Below are 26,488 nucleotides of genomic sequence, written 5' to 3'. Positions count from 1 at the left end.
TATTTGAGTGAAGCACATGTTTGATATGGAAAAAGAAATATTTTATAAACATTTTTACATAATATTTTTAATTGATATTTGTAAGATGTACGACAAATGTTTTTCTTATGTTTGTTAGTGATATTTGTGTGAAGTCCATGATGTTTGATATAAAAAAGAAGATATTTTTTATATAATTTTTTAATCAGATTAACATGAATGTCTCCTCATTTTTGATAGAAAAGTCTTAACAATTCTAATCTAACTTAAATGAAAATTCAAATCAAGTCAAAAGAAAAATTATCTAGCGAATAACGATTGTGTTCTAAGAGCATTGAGGACCCAGTAAAAAATCAAAATGATAAAGTCATACCAAATAGGACTACGATAATCTGTGCCTAGAACTAGAAAATTCTTTGTATTTTGCCTAATTCAAAGTTTTTTAAACAGTGTTTATAAAAAAAATATCATTGATATTTCATGCCAATAAAGAAATATATAAGCCAACATTGTGCCAACAATATGTCAACGTATTACTTATCTCCCCCCTTTATACCACATACTTAAAAATTATATTATTCCAATGTTCTAACAAAAAATGTGCTCTTCCTTCTCTTTATCTAACATTTTCAAATCTGTGTAGTCATTTAAATGTATTTACCTAAATGATTGAATAATTTTATGCACAAACAAAAAATATTTAAAACCAGCCCAAAACAACAAATACAATTTGAATATACTTTCATATTTTTCAATTTCTTGTTTATCAACACATCACTGCCACGAGTAAATTATCTTACTCTGCAATTAATATTTGTTAATCTACTGAATATATATTTCATAATATCAACCAGTAGAATTTATGAATTGACTTATAATCATTCAATTCTATGCCTCAACTTTATATTAAAATGAGAATAAGGTTGACAGACTGTATTTAAAAAAAAACATTAGGTAGACATCAATAAATCATATCCTAGACATTAGAAGAATATTTTGTCCAGATGTTTGAAAGATGTTGTCTGGATATTTTCAATTGAAACTGAATTATATCAAAATTATGTTATTTCAATATAAAATCAAGATATTTAAAAATAATTAATGCTCTTTAAACATTCAGAACAAATATTTCCAGAAAATATGCTATTCACATGAGTACAGCCAGACATATCACGTCAAAAACATATTTTAAATGATATTTTGGTGATATTTTGCAATATATTTTAAAAATATCAATAAAATGTTTTTGTGCTACCTGGGTTACAGAAGTTCACCTGGGAACTTTATTAAAGACGAAAAGTAGTCATTTAGACAATGCAGTTATATCGATTATTAGTGAATCATTTAATTGTTCCTGGTAATCCGTTATGAAAAAATTCTGTAATATTATATATACTGTTCCCAAGTTCTAGTGGTAATAATATCAGTACGGATATATATAGGTATAGTGCTTCCATATGTCTGTGTTTAGTATTACGTACGTGACGGCCAATGCTCAAATGACAGATTATGTATAACTTCAAATTTAACAAACAGTTACTATTTAAGTTCATTTATTAGTCCCACTTATTACTAATGTATAATTATATTTTTATTTGTTTTGAGGATCAAGACTGGAAGTTTAGCCTTAAAACTCGGATTTAACAATCCCTTTTTACGTGCCTCTCATTGATTTGTGAAAAACGTCACAGATTTTGGACTACCGGAAATACCCGGATATTGCAAGGTGCGAGAATACCTGTGAGGAAAGATGTTTTGAATTCAACTTCCTTTTGTTCTTTATACAGGTAAATAGTTTGCATGTAAAATACTTTAAAAATGGAATATTGGTATATATATTTACGTCCTTGAACAAATGCATTTTCTGATGTCATCTTTGATGATCGAATCGCCACATGTTTGAAAGTTTATACTGTTTTACCTGTACACAGGTACGCGGCATATTTGATTGAACTTAGCGTACCCTATTCTATACACAGGTTATAATTAACAATACTGAAATTAGCGACTAAAGGAATTTGACAGCTTTCGCTTTTTAATAGACTAATTGAGGTCACTTCAACATTGTCCAAATCAATACTTTTATTATATATAATATATAAATCAACATTTTAGTGAGGATCTGCAGTACACAAGGAAATAATATAGACATTTTATTTAGAAATTTTGTTAGACTTGAAGGGTACAAAAAAAGGTAAAGAAAGTAGTTATATTTATGTTTATGAATTTATGCATGTTATCAAATTCATTTTCAAAATTAAATATTGAAATTATGTTTCTTAAACTTTAAATATCTTTTTCAAACTGCATTTTTCATGTACTTAAAGATTTTCCAAGTGAACCATCTTTTATAATTAATTATTCCATATGTCTGAATACTATGTATATGAATATACAATATATATATAACTTAAATTACAACATATAAAAAAAAACGACCCTGCAAGGGCTGTATAGCCAGTCAAGGTCGTTAAAAACTTCCATTTGTTGTATATCAGAAATTTATTTCTGGTCAGCTACAAACATGCATGTGCATGATTATTGCATACATATGTAGACCTTTTACAAGTCCCACTCATAATATTGCCTTGTTGATTGGATCCCCCTGGAGGCTGACTGCACCCGTCTATTTTTTTTAATTTTTTTTATCAAACTCTGGATTTGAAGTACAATGTAAAATATAAATTATATATATCCTGTCAATTTAAAAATTACAGACCAAGAACTGTAAATTGTAGACTGTTAAATTCTAAATCACCTGTTAATGATTCTCACCTGTCTTCAATAACAATCTAACAATCATTCAATATCCACCATAACAATCATTCAATATTAAATTATGTCATTTTATTGATAAAAGTAAACATTGAATTAAACAGATGTGAAATAAAATTGAGTTATGTCCCTTAGGGTAATGTACATCAATCAGTACATTTAAAAGAGATTTGACATGTCACATAATCAGATAATTTAATGATCTTTATATTCCTCTTGTCCTTCATTGTCTAATGTAAAATGATTGAAAAACATCCAAAACTCGTGGATTGAGTTGCTTTAAGTATATTAAAAGTATAAACCTCATACATGTCATAGATATTTTTGAAGATGTAATTTTACCTACATGTATTATCCAAATTGCGCTGGTGAAACATACGAAATATAATGTTAATTTGAAATTATAAACTCCATAACTGACTATAATTGCTATGTTATGTAATATTAAATGTCATTTCAAAATTAGTGGTACATTTTCTGCAGAATGCTAAATGAATTGCATTTGTTATATATCTGTATGTTGAATCCGCGACCATACATACTGATACATAACACATTTGTATGTGCAATTTTAGCTGTCTTTTTGTTTTTGATGAATTCAGCTTTTTTTAATATGAAGCCCTGTCAACCAACTGATTTTCATGAGTAAAAAATTAACCAGATATAATTCATCATGAATATGTAAATCTTAGATCCTTCCTTATTCTACTACTTCAAGTCAATTTGAAAATCAAGAAATTAAATTGCTACAAAAATGGATAGAGAGGGCTTAACACGAAATAATTGTCTGGGAAAATAAGTTGATTTACAGTATACATAATTGGATGAACTGATTTATTGAAATTGAACTCCCACTTTTTTTAAAATTTTTACATTTGTTTTATACACTGATAGACCAATTTCATAAATTTAAAATCGATTGCACATTTGCTAGTACGAAAGCATCATACATATCCTTTATTTAGTTGAAGCTCAACGTGTGAACTCTGCTTCAAGTCACTATATTGGACTACTTTTCTAGTTCATATACAGATATACAACTAGCTAATCATTGTTATAACCTGGTGTGTTGAAGTCAATGTTAAATTGTTGCAAAATTATTATCAGTTTTGTTATGAATACAAGTCAAATTTGATAGGTGTAATTGTTATTTTTGATTGTTTAACAAACATTTTATGATAGTAAATGTCAAACATTAATTTAACAAAACATAATGATTCAAAATTCAAGTACAGTGAAACCTGTATATATTTAAGGTCAACATCTGGACCAAAGAAAACTTACCTTATAAGTGGGCAAGAAGTGAGTGACATGACAAGATAAATTTTTGCTGAATATAGGTGACCTTGATAACAGCTAGGTTTGACTGTACTGTAATTCAAAAAAGTTAGTTGTACCAGGGCTCACGCTACCAGGCGACTTGGGCGAAGAAGTCGCCCTCCCGACCGTCACTTCGCTTTCCCCGATCCCCAAAAGCGAAAACAAGTCGCCCTGTTCTTGACTAAAGTCGCTTTCAGTAGCTTCCGTCATCGGACATTTTCAACTTTTACCAAGTTGATGAAACATCAATTTTTTACTGATAATTAAAGAAATTCAGACATAAACTATTCATTATCTTTAGAAAAGAGGTTGAAGCATTGTCTTCGAAGTGTGTATCAGGTTATTTGATAAAACTTCGTGCATTTTCGCAAGTTCCGGTGCTTGTTACTCGAAAACGTACATCAACCTAAATTTCGGCGGCAAAATAAGTTTGTTACTTCATTTAAACGTGATAAAAGTTGCCTCCAGTAAATGTTTAATCCATTTATTGCATTAAAACCGTCATGTTCCTTTCCAAATAACTTGTCAAACATCGTTTATTTTTGTAAATTTTCTTGCATTCGTCTGCCATTGACCGATTTCTAAACTACGGATCTGAACCGGACCAGCTATGACCGAAATCCGTACTGTTACAATAATTACTACGGACGCACGGATGGAACAGCTGACAGAAGAATATTGATCCCAAAGGGAAAAATTACGCATCCCACACGCATTAAGAGACTTTTGGTTACATCTAATTGATTGGTGTATATAATTCCCTATATTTTTTATGAATGTTTCAAACTATTGATTAAAGTTGCTTAACTCTGAGACTATTATAAATACTAATATCAATATATTATGGCCCAGCTTAATAACTTTTATATTTTTTTTTATGAGAAGCACTGAATTTCATACACAAGATAATTTTTCATTAAATTGTAATTGATATAATTTCTTTACATTTTTTAAAATAATAATTTTTTTTTTAGTGCTAGATATTTAGTTGGTAGTTTCTCACAAGAACCTTAGTAAAACTTAAACAACTTTTAATTTCAAATGTTACTTTAATTGTAATTTTTTACTCATATGAATTGAACAACATAAAAAGAACATTATTTACATATGGCCCTTTATACTATTGTAAAATCCAAACATTGTAGCGCACCCGCGCGAATGAGCACTTCTCTTTCAAATCTCACCACTTCTCCCTATCAGTTTCAAAAAGAGAAGTCACTTCTCCCTATAATTCTGAAGTAGTGTGAGCCCTGGTTGTACATGTATTTTTTTAATTATTGTTCAACAAAATGTACATTTAAACTGCCAGATCTATTGTTCTATAGTATGCATTTGAATTAGATCGGGGTAAAAAAAACTGTACTTCAGGAGTACTTATTGATAGTGGCAGCATAGTTGTCAATATTTTCAAATATCACAGTGGCTCCCAATCCAAAACAGATTAAAAAATTTCCCTTATATCATAGCACCTCATTTATGATACATTCCATAAGACGATCTTTTTAGAAAGCACTATTTCTAAATACTAAAAATACAAGCATGTCTTTTATTTTTTAAAATTCCTCTCATTTTACTGTTTATGCCCTTCACATTAAGGAAGTTTTAGAATTCAGCCTGAGGAAATTCTCTCATTACACATACATGTATATTCCTGGCCCAAACATAGTAATTGCACAATTTAACGTGTAGGAGTCTCCCGTCATTTAAGTCTGAATATTTTACTGTTTCTATTATGTTCATTGTAAAAGCCATAATCCTTTATACTGAGTAAGAAAGATGACAGGACAGTGATCTTTCTAAGTTAATAACATGAAATACAAGAATTGAAATAGAAAAAGAATTTACACTATTATACAGTCAATGGATTTTGAATAGACTATAAATTTAAACCTTGTGTATTTGTCGCCCTGAGATTTATATTTAATTTAACAACAATTTGATGCTCCGATGACATTTTGATGTCCGATATAATTAGCATCTAAATATTTGAACATTATATAAAGATAAAACATGTGAAACACGCAGATGATTTCCATAGAGTAAAAAGGGTATGTCATGAAATAGTTTTACAAAGATCAAACTTAATTGAAAACCATCATAATTGAAAGGATCCATATATATCATATATATATATATATGTGTGAAATTGGGAGTGTGTCAGATATTCTCGTGAGAATTCTGGGAAACCATCGTTGATTCATTGATTGGATAAGAAGTGACGTAGTCGACATTACACTACTTTGTCTTATTGTGAAGATTCCCTCAATTGATATTTACAATTTTTTAATTTATTTCCGTAAGGAATAATTACTGGATTAGACTGTAAAAGGATAATTCTAATTTGGTAAGTTGTAAATTGTGTTCATCCTTTGTAGAATATCGTCAATTGCTTACCATCATTGTTCAGCCACCAACACATTACCGGTTATGACTTTAAATTCTTACTATTTGTTAATTAAACACCACATTTTATTATGTAAATCTCTAAAATGATTTAGATAAAATACTTTTATCTGTCCATTTATGGTTGTCTACCTCTAATTGGTCTGCATTCAGTAATGTACAGCAGTGCTAAGTTAAGTCTTAGTGACAAATTAATAAGACCACATAAAATTATATATATAAATGTAAATGGGATTTAGGAAAGGACTTCAAATGGATCAAGAAAATTGGTTGGGACAAGAAGTGTCACAAGTATGTGCTGTGAATAGGGAGACCCTGTATTTATTAAAAGTAAAGTTAGTGTCAGAGTAACAATAGGTTGCCATTAGTCTCACGGTTATTTAAATTGTCCATTAAGGTTTAGAGATTTTTTTATTGTTTGTGGGTTACATTTATTCATACACATAGATTTATTGTTGTATAATTAACCTAGAAGTAGAGATGTCTTTTGGTTTTGTTGTGTAACTGGTTTGGTGTCTTATTGATGTACAAAAATATATACATATATCATGTATATTACTTATATATTTTATTAATTTTATGCATTGCTTAATATAAAGGTTTAAGCATATCTTCAGAGGCATATTTGGGGTGGGGGATTAGTGGGTATAGCACTTTAATGATACAGTGACATAAAGGATTTAAATGCCATCAACTTTTAACTAGGATTATCCCTAACAATGGTTCTTCAGACACCCCTTTTTCAAAATTCATTACGAGCTAGATTATTGTATGAATAATTGATACCTTTTCTTTCTTTTATTGAATAAAACTAACTATTTTTTTTTATTCTGTAATTATTTTTTCACTATGGTTAACAATGGGTGGGAAATGAGTTTGTAAATTAAAAAAAACAGAAAACAGACAGTTTTTTCTTGCCCACTGCTATATCTGGTATAGAATGAGATATAATTAACACTAATTTACTGGAGATAATTCAATAGGAAATAACTAGTCCATATTTGTCCGGTAACTTCCTAGAATTGACAAGTACGATCTGACCGCCTACAGGGAGAAAGTAATTACAGTTGGTATATTTAATTACTTCAGGAACCGTGTCTCTCCATATCCCTATCTATCTACACTGTCTATAATTATCATTTTACTGTCAATTAAAGCCCATCATTGTCCAAGAGGAATAATTTTTCAAAAAGACAAAAAAAAATAAAAAGATGAGTCGGGGAAGATATTTGAAAAAAGAAGTTTAGAATTGTTATAATTGACAGGTTTTTAATTACTTGGGGAAACAGATTTGTTTTTTGGATGTAGTGCAGACGGATATTCTGAATGGGTCAATTATAATATGGTAATTTTTTTGTTAATTTGAAGTAACAAAGCAGCATCCATGTCTTTTTTTCAATGGAAAAATAAGTTTCTGGATTATAACAGTATGAAATTATTTGTTTGCCATCTATTGTACTAAAAAAAGGTGCTTTTCTATATTGTCGCCACATTTTGTCTTATAGTTATTGAGAAATATTAATTTTAAAAGATGACGGAGAATTCATTGTTAAATTGCAGATTGTAAAGAATATACAATGTATATTTATTATGTCTTAAATCAAGCTATTGTGCAATGCCCTCATCTGTTATCAAGGCCACTAGACACCCCCTATATAGTGTTATAAGTATGTCAGAAATTCTAATGTATTATTGCTGGCTAAGGAAAGGAGAAAAGCTCCATGAAACAATGTTTTTTTTTTCTTGTTCCAAAAGCTCATGAAAAAAGGTATTTGTATATATACATGATATATATTTTCTGACATTTATTGTATCACCTATCCATAGAGACCATAGGACCAGAAGTGAACTCTACAGTTCACATAGCGGTCATTGAAAACAATAGATACAAATGAAAAAACAAATATGCTGATCACTATCGAAAAAATAATTCAAAAATTGACTTTTCCTGAAATAAAAGTGCATGCGAAACGTTATTTGATATTTTATCGTCACACCACTTAATAATTAACAATTCCATTGATTGATTAAAATGAATTAACTTTAATGGCCAATTTGTAGTGTGCATATGCCCTATAAATTAGTATCAGCAGATACCCCTTTCATACTCATCCATTAATCACAAAGATAGAAACAAAAATCTGTATTCATCTGACAATCCAAACTTGATTTACAATAAAGATGATTAATTCAGTGTGCTCAGTTTCTATTATTATAATTGAAAATTTGATGATTAAAAGACAATTGGCGTAATAAGTGAGATATGATTTGTTAATAGATTTATTGCATGTATATATTGATAGACAAGGGAGGGTACATGCAAAGTTCAAGGGGAGATAACCAGGGATGGTACATTCAGAGTTCAAGGGGAGATAACTTTGTTTTCAAGTTCATAAATTAATTGTATGACAGATTTTAATCTTATAAAGTAATTCATTTGTACTTTATGTGCTCCTCAATATTCCAGACAGACTGCACTTTTACGAAAAAGGTTTGATACATTAATTTACCACAATATATGTGGATACATTTGCAACTAAAGTTTAAAAAAAACCATCATAACATATGTGCATAGTTAAATTTTAGATTGATTGGGAAAAACAAAACTGTTTAACAGAATACCTATATTATATACAGCATGGGGATTGATTTGGAAAGGTTATAGGTCCTTTTTCAAAAAGTGTAGACCTGGATATTTTTGAATTATGAAAAATGATGTCTTGTAAAATCTGTAAAAGATGCACATGTAAAGGGTATGTCCATTTATGCATATAGAACTTGCAAAGGGAAATTTGAATTAGAACTAACATTTAAAACCATAAAACACATATTTGTAATGGGACGTTTAAATTAGTATTAAGATTTTAAACCATAAAACATTTTTTATTTGTAAAGGTTAACTTTGTTTTTTTTTGTCACTTAGAACTTATATTGGCTTGTCACATCTATCAGAAAATCTATCCCATTATCAGCTGGTCACAAACTATTTCACCCATACCAAAGCTTAACACATAATTTAAATATTGTCGGACAGGTTTGTGAAAGACCCCCACATCTAATTTGAATTAAAATATATTGAACAATTTTGACATGCTGTTAAAAGTAGAGAAGTGACACTGCAGCCATAGCATTCCCTTTATATGGCACTTTGTGTCTATTTCATTGTGACAAACTATTGATCTAATACATTAGGATAATATTGTCTTTGATATTGTGTAATCAGCTTATACAGTGAAAGTCTCCCCAGTGAGTAGTAGTGGCTTTAAAAATTTGAATGCTTTTTGTAAAGCATAAGTGGTTTGTGACATAATGAATATAATACAAAATTGTAATCAATTTACTGAAGCATCCCCCTTTCCCATAAATTAAACATGGACAGAGAATGAAAGCAGCTGGGGGGTCCACTTCCTATATACAAGATGATAGGACGTGCGGCTGCAATAGGTCATGCACCTTTCCAAGCTTGAAAATAAGTGAATAGGTCGGGAAAGCTATCAAAAATATATATCAATAAAGTTACTATAACTTCGTCTTTCATCTTTCTTGGTGTTTCTGGCTGTATTTTACTGATTTTCTCTCTTGAGGCTCTTTGGTATTCCACTGTTATAGTAACACACCAAACAAAACCCAAACAATATTGGAAAAGGTAAAATTTTTACCTACGCAATATATAAAAGGGTATACATTTTTTAAATCTAAATTATAAGAAAAGGGTGGGGTAACAGAAACCCAGAGGAAAGCAGAACAATCTATTTATATATAACTTAAAAAGAATTAAGAGTTACCTGCCCTCATTTTTAATGCCTGCTTGATACTAAGCCTTTTACTACTTTTGAGGTTGATGGCTTGAGAAGAAAGTTGTGTTATTAATAAAAGTGAAATATTTTTAAACTATATGTCATAAACCTGTTTTGTTTAAGTTACCTGACAGTATTGAAATGCAAGAGATTAATTGCATATGATTTATTCAGTGTTCTAGCTATGACTTAAGGACAGAGGGGCACATTTTTAGGATGAATTGCATTTAAGTGAATTTTCTTGTGTGAAAAGGGAACTTTTTATCATGTTTAAAGATAAAGAAATGTGAAATAAATGAACAAGTTAATATCTTTTTGTGTTAACAGCTTTTTCCAGATTTTAAAAGGATTTTTTTTGTGCTTATAATTATTTCTTTACCTTCAGTAAAAATGCATAGCACAAGAATTATCACTATAATGGCAAAGGTTAAAACAATAGTGCAGAGGGAAGTGAATTGAAGGACAGAGGGGAGCTCAGGGCCCCTTAATAGTATATAGCTGGCTAGAAACCTTTTTGGGGGTAGCTTGGATGTTGATATTGTATTGCAATACCATGCTCCTCCAAATCACAGTGGAAAACTAATTATGAATACAGCTACACCTTTTGAAAATGTATTTAACTATTCAATAGGAAAAATGTAAAGCATTCATAAATTATTCAAAGAAAACAGTTCAAATCGAAAAAGAATCTGCAAGTAGGCTTCAAATTTGAAAAAAAACCTGTCACATATTTATTGATTTAGCCATACACACTCTTCAAGTTTCCAAAAGCCATACATGCCAAATAAGAATTATAATTAAAATTGCCCCAAGGAAATTGATTTTTTCACCCTAAATTTTATCGTATTTGTCAATTTGGTGTTTGCAGCATGGCCATGTTTGGCATATTAATCGATACAGAATTGTTTGTCTTGAGAATTATTGGCTAAACTATGATAATGAATATTCATGATTGTAAATATGTGAGAGTTAATAAACAATGGCTTATTAAGTACATGAGATGTCAAGGGTATGTATAGATACACACAAGATTTACTGAGCTGCATGTCATACTTAAATGTCATGTAGGTATTTATTGTGCATATATTTTGGATAATATCTTGATCAGTTATTATTGTTCAGGTGCCCGGTGGTGGTGTTATTTAAGGTCAGTAATGTTATGATTTCTTTTGATGTATGAAAGTATCTGCTAAGAAAACCTTTTATTAATTTTAAGAATAAATTGAGAAAGGAGGGAGAGGGTATGTTAGTAGAAATTGATTTTAGTGTTTTTTTTTCACTTAAACTAAAAATAGAATATAATCTGCAACCACCAATTTGCAGATCTAATATTTTGTTCGAGAAATTTTAAAAGTATTCATAGGGAAAAAATCATTATGTTAGTACAATTCCTGTAATTGTTAAAATAAAATAGAATAAAAACGTTCTACCACACCTTTGCAGGTCTGATATTTTTGGGGCTTAGTTTGATAAAGCGACTAGCTCAGTTAGTAAAAAATATGTATTTTTTTCTACTGTGTCTACTCAACCAGAACATTCAAAATGGTGTTTCAGATGAATGGTTTTACAAATTGAAACTGCTAAGTCAGCATACAAAATGTAGCAAATACTTGATTTGTTTAAATATTAAACCTGTCAACAAGATGAAAGATTTTTTAAAAGCCTAGTTCATTGTCAGATTAGCTTTAGAGATTAAATCCTCATTTGAATATTGAATTTAAATGTAAATTTATTTTAAAATTTAAGATACACTCTAGTTGGAGAGACTTTTTCATTGATTTATACCACAAATCTAAAAAGTGACTTAATTATAGATACACACACATAAGAGCCTGCTATTCAGTGGTGGTTGTCTGGGTCGCTATCTCTCATATTTGTTTTTTGATTATAGTTATGTACATAAACCAGACTGGTGGGTTTTTTGTATGAATTGTTTTAAATTTTTTCATTTCATATGTTTTATAGCTTAATATAATAGGGTTTTGCTCATTGTTGAAAGCAGTTCAGTGACTTACATCAGTGTCACACGGTATAAGGAGGATAATAGTTCAGAAAGAAACCCACATTTTTGCTGTTTAAAACATCTAAGTCGTCGTGAGATCTTTAAAACAAACCAAAAACCAGCTTCTCACTGCATTAGTTCAAAGTGGTCCCCTGAGTTTTACTGGTTTGAGAGAAATTATTTGAAAAACATTGTCAGCGCTATAATCTGTGCATTCATACCCATTTATAAGGCCATATTCAGGGGGAGAGGGTCCAGTGTAGACAGACAAAGAAATGTAACCAATTATTATCATTACCATAACTTGCCTGACATTCTCACTATAAATAAGAAGATATGGCTTACTTTAGTGCCAATGAGTCAACCTTATATTCAGAAACAATACAAAACTGCCTGAAACCTTTTTTTTTTTTATCTATATCTAATACATCCATGAGGCACATTATAAGATTTATGACTTGGTATTTTATAATTCAGTGTTAATACCTGACTGTGACACTTTTACATGTCCAGCTGGTAGCCTCACTGCTATAATGTTCACAGTAGTATAGACCTCAGTAATTTATATATATGTTAAATCACTGAACCAGAAGTTTATCAGATAAAAGAAACAATACATAAAAAAAATATTGATTTAAAACCCTAATATTGATGATCCAGCTGTTTAGATTTGGACTCAAGGTTTTCCTATATATATTTATAAATGACAATGTAATTGAAGTAATTATATGATACACAATTGTTAACAATACAGCTGATTAAACAATAACATGATTAACTGGGTTACTCATCCAGGAGTGCTTTGACCGGAAGTTTACATATAATCGTCCTTATACGGAATGTTTGATTAAATAAGTAAACATAATTCTCCGAAGTGTCTATTGATTTTCAGTGTATTTATGAAGGTCCTTTATTTCTTATAAACATTCTAAAAAACAAATAGTTCTTGTTTTTATAACAACTTCATTATCAGAGACTTAAACAAAGAAAGTAGATTTAAATGCTGAGACTAACTTATAACCCTTCAGAGATCCCCAGGTTATCTCAGGTATGCCTTTATTTACCTGGATTTTGTTAACCAGGTGTATTAATCATCTTTACCTCTCTGACATTTTAGAGTTATTGTGTGTACAATGCATTTTAAAGTATAGGACGGATAATTAGCAAACCTAAGAAGTAAGTTGAAAATTTAATTTCAGCTCTCATCAGAATTTGTTATGACTCGAGATCTATAGTACCTGTATTAAGTAGATACATCAATTGGTAAATACTGATTAAGAAGATACTTTGTGATAATTATACACAAGTACTCTAATAATGTGTTTATGAGTATAATTGAAAGGATGTTTGTGTGATCATAAAGCCAAATTTGCTCAACCACATTTAATGCTAGTGTCAAGTCAGTGATTCTGAGACGTAACCCTTCAGGCTATGACCCCACAGCTGCTTCCTGGGTTACAGAAAATTTTCTACTTTCTATAGAATTTCCCCATTATTTTAATCTAATTGTTCTTCATGTGACATGTTATTGTTATAACAATCGCATCTTTCACTGGAAGCGGTTCATTTGTGACAAGTTATAATAGTACAAATGTATAACACATTAAAATAAAGGGAGATAATCTTTATATTTAAAAAATCAATTCCAATACAAATCTTTATTGTAATTATATTAGAGCCAGAGCATGTGACTAAACATAAACATGAATCAAAATCATAATAAAAAATGCAAGTAAATATGTCCTCTGTCCTCATTGATTATTCATGGAACTTCTAAGATAAGTCACAATACAAAAATAATTCTAGTAAACATTGAAAAGTAGTACTTTTGCAATGATATTGAAGTTGTACTTGTTTGAAATGGTAATGTGTAGTTTCAAATATTATTTAAAAGTAAAATAGGGGTGAAAGATACCAGAGGAACAGTCAAACTCAATTAGTTTGACTGTTCCTCTGGTATCTTTCGCCCCTCTTTTAATTATAAATATTATAATCGCCATGGTTTAAAGCAGACAAATGAAAGTACACAAGAAACAACATAGAAAAATAAAACCTGAGCAACACTAGAAAAACTAGGTGTGATCTCTGGTGCTCCGGAAGGGTAAGCACATCCTGCTCCACAAGTGGCGCATTAAGCTTTCATCAGTTTTCCATTTTGTTATGAGTAAATTATAAAAATAACTATATTTAGATTTAATCTATTTTCAGATTTATAAACTGCATTTAAAAAGAAAATAGAAGCTATATTAAAGAAGAAAATGAAGGCATTAGTAACAGTTATACTTTTTGTTGTTATTTTATCGATGATACAATGTGCAGATCGTAAGTATTGTTATTTATTTGTATTTTTGTTTATGTGATAATAAAAGTGCAAAGCTTTAGATCATTGAGGCCTAAAATAAAATATTGTTTGTTTCCCCAATCCCGACCGACCCCGCAAAAAGTGCTACTCATAAAATTTTATTGTCAAAACCAGGTCAAGTATTATTTTATTCATTTTGGATTTTCAGGATTGCCGGATCGTCCATTAATGTTCAAGCTTTTTGAAAAAATAAAATCATTTCCCTACCTACCTAGCCACACCTGGCTTGGCAGGGTCGGGATTGGGGAAACCAACAAAATATTAATTTAGGCCTGACAGAAGTAAGTTTTACATTGTTTTTCACTCTTTTAATACTGTATTAATCGAGTTATTTTGGTGGGTGTAAAATTTTCGCAATTTTTCGTTGAATACGAAATATATTTGTGGATTCAAAACTTTTATCAATACTACCCTTGCATGTACAACTTTATTTTGGTGATATTGTTCTATTCGTGAAAACAAGCGAAAATTGACACCCTGCTAAAATAACCTGCTATAACAAAAGGTAAACATTATTCCCTATGTAATTTATATTACACTGGTAAGCTCATGCAATATAAAAATCTGCTTTGGACAATATTCATGTTATAACTATTTTGTTACTCCTTTTTGTTAAATCAGTCATCACTCAACTGTAAACCAACTTATTTTCGTGTATACTTTATTTCACATTTTGCCCTTACCAGCCCTTTTTGACCAATCATATGCTGAGACTAGTTTTCTCACACCTCTCAGAAAATCATAACATAGCACAAAAATTATAGAAACTTTATTTCATGTTTAGCCCTTACCAGCCCATTTTGTGGCTATTTAATTTCGCCATTTTTCAAATTTGATTGATGAAGTTAAATAAGGAAAGATCCAAGTTTTACATATTTACGATGATTAATATTCGCGTTATTTTTCTTTTTGCAAAATAAATTGCTCATATAAAAGTAGTTGGTCTACAGTATATAAATCATTGGCGGATCCAAGGGGGGGGGGGGGGTTCCGGGGGTTGGAACCCCTCTTTTTTTTGCCGATCAATGCATTTGAATGGGAGCATATAGTTGGAACCCCCCCTTTACTCTGGGTTGGAACCCCCCCCTTTTTATAATGGCTGGATCCGCCCCTGTATAAATCATAAGATGCAGTATGATTGCAATTGAGACAACTATACACCTGAGTTCAAATGGTGTAGACTAGTAGATGTTAACAACTATTTGTAAAATCATCTCTGTTGAATGTCATAAATTTTTGAGAAAGCCCTAAGCCTAAACTGGGATTTTTTTGCTAGACGTTGATCCAAGTTTATCCCTGTATTAAAGAAGAAATGGGGCAAAAGTAGAACAGTAGGAAAGTCCTATATGTAGAGCAAACAAAACATAATAAATTATTGTAAAGTCAGACATTCCTGCATTATTTTTTAAAGTTTCACAAAAGTAAGTAATTGCATTTTACATGTTATGTATGCAGCATTTCCTAATGGGATTTTTATAGTTTTTGTCAATTGTTAAACTTTTACAGTAATATAAAAGGCAGGCAAAGTGTTCTAAGAAATTTTTGTTTATTTTAGCTGAAACGCCACCACAGATTACGAGTCCATTCGCAGATTCATATTATATGAAAGAAGATGATGACACACCAAAAACGTTCAAATGTAGTTCTAGTGGAAACCCTGCCCCAACGTAAGTTTAAAGTATAGTTTTACAGTCAATCTTGTGAAAACATATGTTAAAACTTAAGCATCAGACTGCCAAAGTAAGTTTTTACTATTAAAATAAGGGAGATGAAGTATGATTGCAAATGAGACAACTAACAACCATAGTCCAAATGACTGTGATGTAAGAAAACATTCTTTTACTTTTACTTCAGTGGTCTTGTTAGCCCAAAATAGAAGGGCGCTGCGCCCTGGGTGCCCTTAGCCGCGCCCTGTGTGCTCTTAGCCGCGCCCTGTGGGCCCTCAGCCGCACCTTTCTGCCCTGACGCCGTTTTTCCGAAAAACCCTTGTTCCGTTTTGGTAAAATTGCTCAAGAAAATTGCCTTTTGTTTCATCGATTTCTTATCAGAAGTTAAATTACATATATGACACCTGGTTATTGCCCCCAGGTAACAGGTTAATCATGTCATTACAATCAATTATTGTCATAGGCGGATCCAGGGGGGGGCCCTGGCCCCCCCTTTCGTGGGAAAAATTTGGTTGATTATATAGGGAATCACTGAAGCATGACTGGAGCGGCCCCCCCCTTAGGTCAGTCAGCGGGCCCCCCCTTAGGCAAAGTTCTGGATCCGCCACTGATTGTGGATAAGACTTCAAAGGTGTTAATTACTAGGTAATTTAATCAAGACAATGTACCTTTTTGTCATAAATTTGATGAGTGTGTCCACATTTTCGATCTCCAAGTCACAATGGAAGAGTGTATGAATGAAGACTTTCATGAATTTAGAATTGAATTGAAGTAATAAAAATAAAAATATGCCTTCACAGAAACGACACCAATCTCAACTTGTGAGCGACAAGCAGACGTTAACACGTTGGCATGTAATTTTGGAGTTACTTCCCCTGAAAAAGCTTATTACAAATTTGTGCTCCTAAAATATTATTTAGCACTAAAAATAGGAAAAAATAACCAATTGAATACAAAATTATATAAGAATGTTACCTTAAGGATATTCAATGTCTTTGAACATGTTGAACATACAAAAAAAATATATTGCAATTTATTTTTGATAATCATACTTTTGGCAATCCATGTTTTATACATTCTCAAGAAAGAAATATGAATTAAACAGCTGTTTGATTGGGGTCAAGCTATAAACTTTCAATAAAGGTAGTGTGCACTTAAACTCTCATCACAGATCAACTTCATGAAGCTACACTAAATAATATATTCCCTATATTCCTGAACACAAACAACGAAGAAGGGTTTTGAGGGCCAAGCTCTAGATGAAAATTTTGAAATACAACTACTCTTTCATGTACATGTATGGTAAACTATGAGATGTTTAGTTAATGTTCTTTTTTTGAAAGAAGCGGGGGTGGGGGAGAATAGTAAGTTTATTTTGCCCTTTTTTGGTTAATAGTATGAATGTGTATTGCCATGTTGTATGAACATGTAGTATGAATGACTTTTCTTATGCAAATTTTATAGAATAAATAATCAAAAAACAACTTATGCATCTTTATTAACAATATATACAGTAAAAAAATATGTGAACTCGTGATACACGCAGGGACGTAGTCAAAAGAAATGAGCAGTGCCTTCTCCTATCCTAAAAAAGTGCCCTGCCCTCCACTGGCACCCTGCCCCTTTTGAATTCTAGCTGGAGCACTGAGATAAGTTCAAATCAGCCAACAAGCTCCAGTGAAATTGTCAACTATATATAGTTTAACTGGCTGTCAAACCACACATAATAATTTTTGCCATTTAAAGTGAAAGTTAAAGATGAATAAAAGGGATGTTAGGAATTTATTACATGCCGATTGCATTGAATGTGTAGTTAAAGGAAATGTCTTTGGTTAGCTTGCTTGCTAGCTGAACCGTGAAGTTACATTAGATTAGATAAACCACCCTCCTTGAAGAGTAGACTAGTCCAACAGATATCCAATCTATCAGTCTGTATGACTAGACTATTTCGAAAGGAAGGTAGTATACTTTAAGAAATGATTCATGGGGGCTTGAATATATCGTGATTTTACCACTGGTTGGCCCTTTATGACAAATATTTTACCCTGAGCGATATAAAGGGACAACCTGTGGTAAAATCTAGATATATTCAAGCCCCCATGAATTATTTAGATTCTAATAGGACAAATATGGTAATTCATTTGAATCGAAGCGCTCTAGGTAGAGGCAAATATTTGCTGTTCTAATAAATAAACACACTATTAAATTGACGTAAAAGAACGGAGCAAACTGAATAAGTGACATTCTTAAACTATTCACAATAACGTAAACAAACGATGCTAAAATGCAACAATCAGACTACAACTTAATGACAAAAATACCTACATCTAAATGGTAACAAAAGACAGACATCTATACAATACGGTGCAACCTAATGACAAAAATTACCAAAATATACCTTTGGGTAGCAAAAGACAGACACGTATGTATACATGTCTGTCAAGATCTAAATTATTGCTAGTTTATTTATGGATATGTATTTATATATATATATATATAAAAATTTGCCTATAACACCCTATACTTTAAATGATGAGAAACATGATATAGGTGCAATATAAATAAAGCCATTTATTATTCTCTATTTTTTACAGATACGAATGGCGTAAAGATGGTAAAGTGTTCTCTGACAGTCTACAGATAAGTTCAGATAAGATGACAGGAGAACTGAAAATAACCAAACCTGCAATACAGGACTTTGGAAGCTTTCAGTGTTTTGCTTCCAATTCACATGGTTCAGCAATGTCTGCACCTTTCAAAGTGGAAAGAGCATGTAGGTTTTATGCTTATTTAGTATTATTTTTCAGGAGTTATGATCCTTGGCAGAGTGAAAATTTACACTTAATGTTTTTTTCATGCAATTGATAATGTAGCATATTTACCGATTGTCACCTTATAGTAAACAAATAACAAAAAGCATGGGTATTGAGCATGTGTTTAACATGTACAATCAGATATTTGTTTATTTTAATGACTGATAATGCGTATTGCGATCACCAGATTTTTACGAGTAGGGTTACTCTCAGGTCACTATGCATACGGCGAATTGCTAAGCAATTAAAGATAAGTAGTCTGCTTCTTCTAAATGTGGAAAAATTAAAGAATTTTCCTCAGAAAAAAGTATATGTACATAAGTTGTATAATGAAAACTATCCATTTAGTTATAAAAAACATATGCTTATTTTTTTTTAATTTGAGGTTTCTTATGACTTTAAGTATAGGTTTCTGATATAATTTTGAGTAATTACAAAATGTATCAATTCAGAATATTTCAGTTTTTGTTATTGGTGTATCAAAAACATTGATGTACAAATATCATTTCATAAATTTGAAACGTTTAAAATGATTACATACCAATATATAAGAACCGTTCATATATTTTTAAAAAGACTATAAATGAAACACGATTTATTTATCTCCCCTTCATGATAGATTGATTGGGAAATTAACCAGAGTTATCTAATATTAGAGAGGGACTATAGCAAGCAAATTTTAATTGTAGCTTATTTAACCTTAAAACAATTTTCCACTATAAAAGAATGTTACTTTATACTAATATAAGGACCTTGTTAGTTAAATCTACAAATTTTATTAGATATTATGAATTTTTATTACAATAGATTAATATGCTAGATAATGATATGTTCATGTATTGCTCTTAAATTTTTAGTATGCTGTTACTCATGACAAAATGTTTTTTAACTTAGATAATGATGATTTTATTTCATTGTCATTTAGTAGTTATTGTCCTTGATAAGTTGAAAAAAATAGGCAAAGAATGTGGCAAGTAAAAAAAATTCCATTAAGCACCTTTCAAAATACAGAAAGTCAAGTTTGCTGTCAATTTGAAAGCTCATTCATTGTTTTTCATCTTATTTGCTGCATGTATTTTTCTGACTGTATTTTCAGTTATTGGATCCTTCACTGATACAACACTAAAAGATTTACCAAGTGCTAAGCAGTATACGAATGTTTCCATACCATGTGTTGGTAAACCTAGATGTGTACCAGGCAATGAGTGTAAGGTCGAATGGAAACTAGGGGAAGGAACCAGTAATACAGTGGATGAAACAAAACGTATAGCTGTAGATAAAATGGGTAGGTGTCTATGTAATCATCATAAAGTATAGTCAATATATAAAAATTATAATTTTAATCTCACCTAGCCGAATTAAATGATTTACTGAATAATATATATAATGACTGCATCACTGATGATATATGTATTGACTGATTCACTAATGACCTTGACCTCATTTACATTGGTCACAGGGCTCACGCTACCAGGTGACTTGGGCGAAGAAGTCGCTTTCCTGACAGTCACTTCGCTTTCCCCGACCCCCAAAAGCGAAAACAAGTCGCCCTGTTCTTGACGATACTTGCTTTCAGTCGCTTCTGTCATCGGACATTTTCAATTTTTACCAAGTTGATGAAACATCAATTTTTTATTGATAATTAAAGAAATTTAGACATAAAGGATTCATTATCTTAAGAAAAGAGGTTGAAGCATTGTCTTTGCAGTGTGTAGCAGGTTAATTGATAAAAATACAACTTTTTATCACTTCGTGCATTACCGCAAGTTCCAGTGCTTGGTACTCGAAAACGTACATCAACCTAAATTTCGGCGGCAAAATAAGTTTGTTACTTCATTTAAACGTGATAAAAGTTGCCTCCTGTAAATGTTTAATCCATTTATTGCATTAAAAACGTCATGTTCCTTTCCAAATAACTTGTCAAACATCGTTTTTTTTTGTAAATTTTCTTTCATTTTTCCGCCATTGACCGATTTCTAAACTACGGATCTGAACCGGACCAGCTATGACCATTTTTTAAAATAAATATATTTAGTTGGAAGTTTCTCACAAGAACCTTAGTAAAACTTCAACAACTTTAATTTGAAATGTTACTTTAATTGTATACTCAGATATGAATTGAACAATATAAAAAGAACATTATTTACATATGACCCTTTATACTATAGTAAAACCCAAACATTGTAGCGCACCGCACGAATGAGCACTTCTCTTTCAAATCTCACCACTTCTCCCTATCAGTTTCAAAAAGAGAAGTCACTTCTTCCTATAATTCTGAAGTAGTGTGATCCCTGGTTCAATGTTTTTTTTACTGGATAAGTTCGTTTTTAAGTAACTATAGGCAAATGGTCAACTATATTTGGTGTATGGAATGATTGTAATGTGTACATGTATTTTTCTATGGTATATCTGGATCATGTTATGTTTATTTTAAACTTGTAAGCTTAATATTAGGACTATCAACAAAAAAGCAATGGTCAGTAAAGCAGGCGAGACATTTCAGCATGTGCACTCTTTTTGAAAAATTAATAAATATGGGAGATTTTAATGTATTTTAAATTAGAACGGGAGTTCTTAATATTGTGAAACTAACCAAGTCACTTTATTTGCTTAAATGAAAACCAATGATTACTGAATTTACAGTTCATGAATTGACAGAATCACTTAAAATTGTGTAAGGTTTTTGAATGAAATTAATTGCTTGTTTTCCTTTTTTGTAGGTACCTTACATTTTTTGTATGTTGACCTTGAAGATACATCATCACAAGCAAAACCCTATGCATGTGGTATGAACAATGAATTGATGAAAGCTTTCTACAAAGGTGGCGATGTTATTATGACAGTCATAAAACGTAGGTGCAGTATACATTGTATATATAAACAATCTGTTAAATACTTTTAAAAATGGATTGATAGAACACTTCTGTAACTTGCTCTATCTGACAGAATGCTGTAAGATGTATGAAGACCATTTAAAATAAAGATGCATGTCACAGGTCAATTGAAAACAGTGCAAAATTACAGATTTTTTTTTTTAAAGAATTGAATGTAATTTTTTGTCAAGCCTGCAACTAATTTTGTTGCAGAAAGCTTGACATAGGGATAGTGATCGGGCGGTGGCGTCTTTAAAGCTTCATATTTTAGAAGGTGGAAGATCTGGATGCTTTATACTTGTTATATAGATGCCTCATGTTACAAACTTTCCGTCAGTCACATGTCCAATGTCCTTGACCTCATTTTCATGGTTCAGTGACTACATGAAAAAAAGTTAACTTTTTTGTAATGTTAAATTCTCTCTAATTATAAGTAATAGGATAACTATATTTGGTATGTGTGTACCTTGCAAGGTTCTCATGCCTGTTTCACTTGACCTCGACCTAATTTCATGGATCAGTGAAGAAGGTTAAGTTTTGGTGGTCTAAAGGTCATATCTCAGATACTATAAGCAATAGGTCTAGTATATTCGGTGTATGGAAATATTTTATGATCTATATGTCAGTCACGCAGGTTTTATTAACCGAATTTTTGTGAAAAAAATGTCGGTTATTGATTTGGGGATGTACGGCGGTCGAGCTATAGGGTGGGCGGCCGGGTGGCAATCAAATGTTGTCCGTGCATTTACTCATGAACCATTAAACCAAAGCTTTTAAAATTTTAATATGTTGTTACTGACAACAAAATGAAGGTCAAGTTCAATAATGACGATTTTCACTTTTACCGTTCAGGAGTTATGGTTCTTGAGAGATTGAAAAATGGTGTTTCCAGTCATGTCCGTGCATTTACTCATGAACTGTTCAACCAAAGCTTTTCAAATTTTAATATGTTGTTACTGATGACAAAATGGAGGTGAAGTTCAGTAATGAAGATTACCACTTCTACTGTTCAGGAGTTATGGTTCTTGAGAGATTGAAAAGTGGCGTTTCCATTCATGCTGTTGCATTTACTCATGAACTATTTAACCCAAGCTTTTCAAATTTTAATATGTTGATGCTTATGACAAAATGGAGGTCAAATTTGATATTGATGATTTTCACTTTCACTATTCATCACTTATGGTTCTTGTGATATTACTGGGACAAAAATAAATGTTAATAAATCCGGTTTGCTGTCGTTGTGACAGCCTCTTGTTTGACCTTGACCTAATTTTCACGGTTCATCGCTAAGTGTTAAATGTGACTGTAAGATGTACATGTCCAACGGGCAGGTGTTACTTGACCTTGACCTCATTTTCATGGTTCAGTGGTTATAGTTAGGATTTTGTGTTTTGGTCTGTTTTTCTTATACTGTATGCTATAGGTCTAGTATATTTGGTGTATGGGATGATTGTAAGGTGTACATGTCTAGCTGACAGGTGTCCTCTGACCTTGACCTCATTTTCATGGTTCAGTGGTCAAAGTTAAGTTTTTGAATTTTGGTCTATTTTTCTAATACTATATGCAATAGGTCAACTATATTTGGTGTATGGAAATATTTTATGATCTATATGTCAGTCCCGCAGGTTTTATTTGACCTTGACCTTATTTTCACGGTTCATCGCTAAGTTTAAATTTGTGGTTTGGTCTGTTTTTCTTAATTTATAAGCAATAGGTCAACTATATTTGTTTTATGGAAGAATTGTTAGCCGTACATGTCTGCCTGGTATGGTTCATATGACCTTGACCTCATTTTCATGGTTAGTTGATCAATATTTAGTTTTCTTGGTTAATGTTGAGTTTATGTGACAGTTGTAATAAAGCTTTATATTTAGGACCATCAACATAATATCAATGATAAGTAAAGAAGGCGAGACATTTCAGCGTGTGCACTCTTGTTTAGTTATTTTATTGGAGTGTAAAACGCTTGACAGAAGCACATTTTGTGTTAAGCTTAGGCAGTGAATCCTTCTCAAATTGTGCTCCTGTATAGTCCCTTTACAACCATACAAGCTTAGAAAAGAAATATTCAAATCTTATAGATACATTTTTAAGCTACAATCTTGAAATTACAAGTAAAATCAAGACATTTGTTCTTTGCCCTGTTTTTGAATTTGTTATTTGAGAGTATGTGCAGTCAAAGAAGTGCTTTTAATTGAGGAAAATGTTTAACTTTTGAAATGTCTCAGCCTATCAAAATGAAGTATAAAAGAAAGTACTTTGTAATTTCCTTTTTTCTTGAACACTTTTAAAATGGTAAATTGCGATATTTGTAGTTTTAGTATATAAAAAGTTGATAGAAAATAGGAAGCTCTCTTTTAATTCCTACGATACTAGAGGGGCATTATGTTTTCTGGTCTGTACGTCCGTTTGTCTGTGTCTGTCCGTCAGTTTTTTCATCTGTGCCTCCATTCGTCCGTTTGTCCGGAATCAGGTTAAAGTTTTTGGTCAATGTTGTTTTTGATGAAGTTGAAGTCCAATCAACTTTAAACTTAGTACACATGTTCCCCATGATATGATCTTTTTTTTGTTTTTGTATTGTTATGAGTTACAATTTATGACAAAAATAAGCAAAGACCCATCGAAACAACATCTGATAAACAAATTTAATAATACTTTTAGATATTTGGATGATATTTTGGCTCTCAATAATGACGACTTCAGTATGTATATTAATGAAATTTATCCTGTTGAACTTACTTTAAATAAAGCTAATACTAAAATTTATGATAAAAGAGATGATTTTTCATTTCCTATCGTTAATTATCCATTTTTAGATGGTGACGTTCCCTTGTCACCATCTTACGGTGTTAATATATCTCAACTTGTACGATTCGCTCGTGTATGTAACAATGTTTTCGATTTTAACGAGAGAAATTTATGTATTACTGAAAAATTATTACACCAGGGTTTTCGATATCACAAACTAGTCAAAACATTTACTAAATTTTATCATCGGTATAAAGACATCATTCGTAAATATAGCTCAACATGCAGACTTCTAATACGTTCAGGTATTTCACATCCAATTTTTTATGGTAATATTCTTTATAAAGCACAAAGGTGTCAGTATTCACCTCAGAAACTTACAAAACCTTTGAATAGACTTATTAAGAAGGGATATAATTACGATACTGTTGTCAAGTCATTAAAGATTGCATATTTTGTCGTTAATATTGAGTCACTGATAAGGTCTTTGCATCGGAACTAAACACATTTATTCTAAAAACAGTTGTTGGCATGACACGGGTTATGTTCTTCTCATATATTTAATGATGGTATGATACTAAACCCCTAACGGGAAGGATTGTGCCTGATGTTCATATGATGAAATCATAATCTTTCAGTCAGTTTAATTTAAGTCTGGAGCTGGCATGTCAGTTAACTGCTAGTAGTCTGTTGTTATTTATGTATTATTGTCATTTTGTTTATTTTCTTTGGTTACATCTTCTGACATCAGACTCGGATTTCTCTTGAACTGAATTTTAATGTGCGTATTGTTATGCGTTTACTTTACTACATTGGTTAGAGGTATAGGGGGAGGGTTGAGATCTCACAAACATGTTTAACCCCGCCGCATTTTTGCGCCTGTCCCAAGTCAGGAGCCTCTGGCCTTTGTTAGTCTTGTATTATTTTAATTTTAGTTTCTTGTGTACAATTTGGAAATTAGTATGGCGTTCATTATCTCTGGACTAGTATATATTTGTTTAGGGGCCAGCTGAAGGACGCCTCCGGGTGTGGGAATTTCTCGCTTCATTGAAGACCTGTTGGTGACCCTCTGCTGTTGTTTTTTATTTGGTCGGGTTGTTGTCTCTTTGACACATTCCCCATTTCCATTCTCAATTTTATTTCTAATTTTAGTGCCAAATTTAAGTTTTGACTCCAATTTCACGGTCCAATGAACATAGAAAATGATAGTGCGAAGTTCAGGTTAAAGTTTTTGGTCAAGGTAGTTTTTGATGAAGTTGAAGTCCAATCAATTTGAAACTAAGTACACATGTTCCCTATGATATGATTTAAATGTCAAATTAAAATTTCCCTTTTTCATGGTCCACTGAACATAGAAAATGATAGTGTGAGTGGGGCATCTGTGTACTATGGACTCATTCTTGTTTGAATCTAATCTGGTTTGATGTTCCAGAGTTGTGTGATTTTAACTGTTTAATATGAATTTGTCACAATAACTTTAGTATGCTTGGATCAATTTACTGGGAACTTTACATAGTTTGGTAAATTAAAATCTGTTTGATTTTGAAAAACATTTTGGTCTGTCCCATATAGTTATGGGACCAACATTATCAGATTAAGGTTATTTTTATATGTCATTCATTAGTTTTAATTTGCTTTATTGGAATTGCCGCTCTTTTTCAATATGCACTATTGTCCTGAATATGCATGAAATATTTGCCACTGGGCATTAAGCAACCAATAATCAATCAGTCAATATGCACTAGACTG

General features: G+C 31.4%; 1 protein-coding gene across 6 annotated transcripts in view; it reads left to right on the top strand.

Annotated features, from left to right (window-relative positions):
- Positions 1-1,637: 1,637 nt before the first annotated feature.
- Positions 1,638-26,488, top strand: part of LOC143053822 (neuroglian-like) — a 38,973-nt gene continuing 14,122 nt past the window's right edge. The window contains exons 1-6 of one of the 6 annotated variants that reach the window (XM_076226613.1): positions 1,638-1,766; positions 14,485-14,598; positions 16,194-16,305; positions 18,900-19,078; positions 20,215-20,403; positions 21,839-21,970. In XM_076226613.1, coding sequence (XP_076082728.1) covers positions 14,535-14,598; positions 16,194-16,305; positions 18,900-19,078; positions 20,215-20,403; positions 21,839-21,970 — 676 coding nt within the window. In that variant the 5' untranslated portion in view covers positions 1,638-1,766; positions 14,485-14,534. Of the gene's footprint in view, positions 1,767-2,098; positions 2,172-4,012; positions 4,141-6,394; positions 6,419-11,401; positions 11,422-13,333; positions 13,453-14,483; positions 14,599-16,193; positions 16,306-18,899; positions 19,079-20,214; positions 20,404-21,838; positions 21,971-26,488 lie in introns of those variants that run through there. The other 5 variants (XM_076226615.1, XM_076226617.1, XM_076226618.1 and 2 more) reach the window with 5 other exon arrangements.

The sequence above is a fragment of the Mytilus galloprovincialis genome, chromosome 12 (genome assembly GCF_965363235.1).
Source record: "Mytilus galloprovincialis chromosome 12, xbMytGall1.hap1.1, whole genome shotgun sequence".
Taxonomy (NCBI): Eukaryota; Metazoa; Mollusca; class Bivalvia; order Mytilida; family Mytilidae; genus Mytilus; species Mytilus galloprovincialis.
The sequence above is the reverse complement of the archived record's forward strand: the minus strand, read 5'-3'. Positions and strand labels throughout refer to the sequence as shown.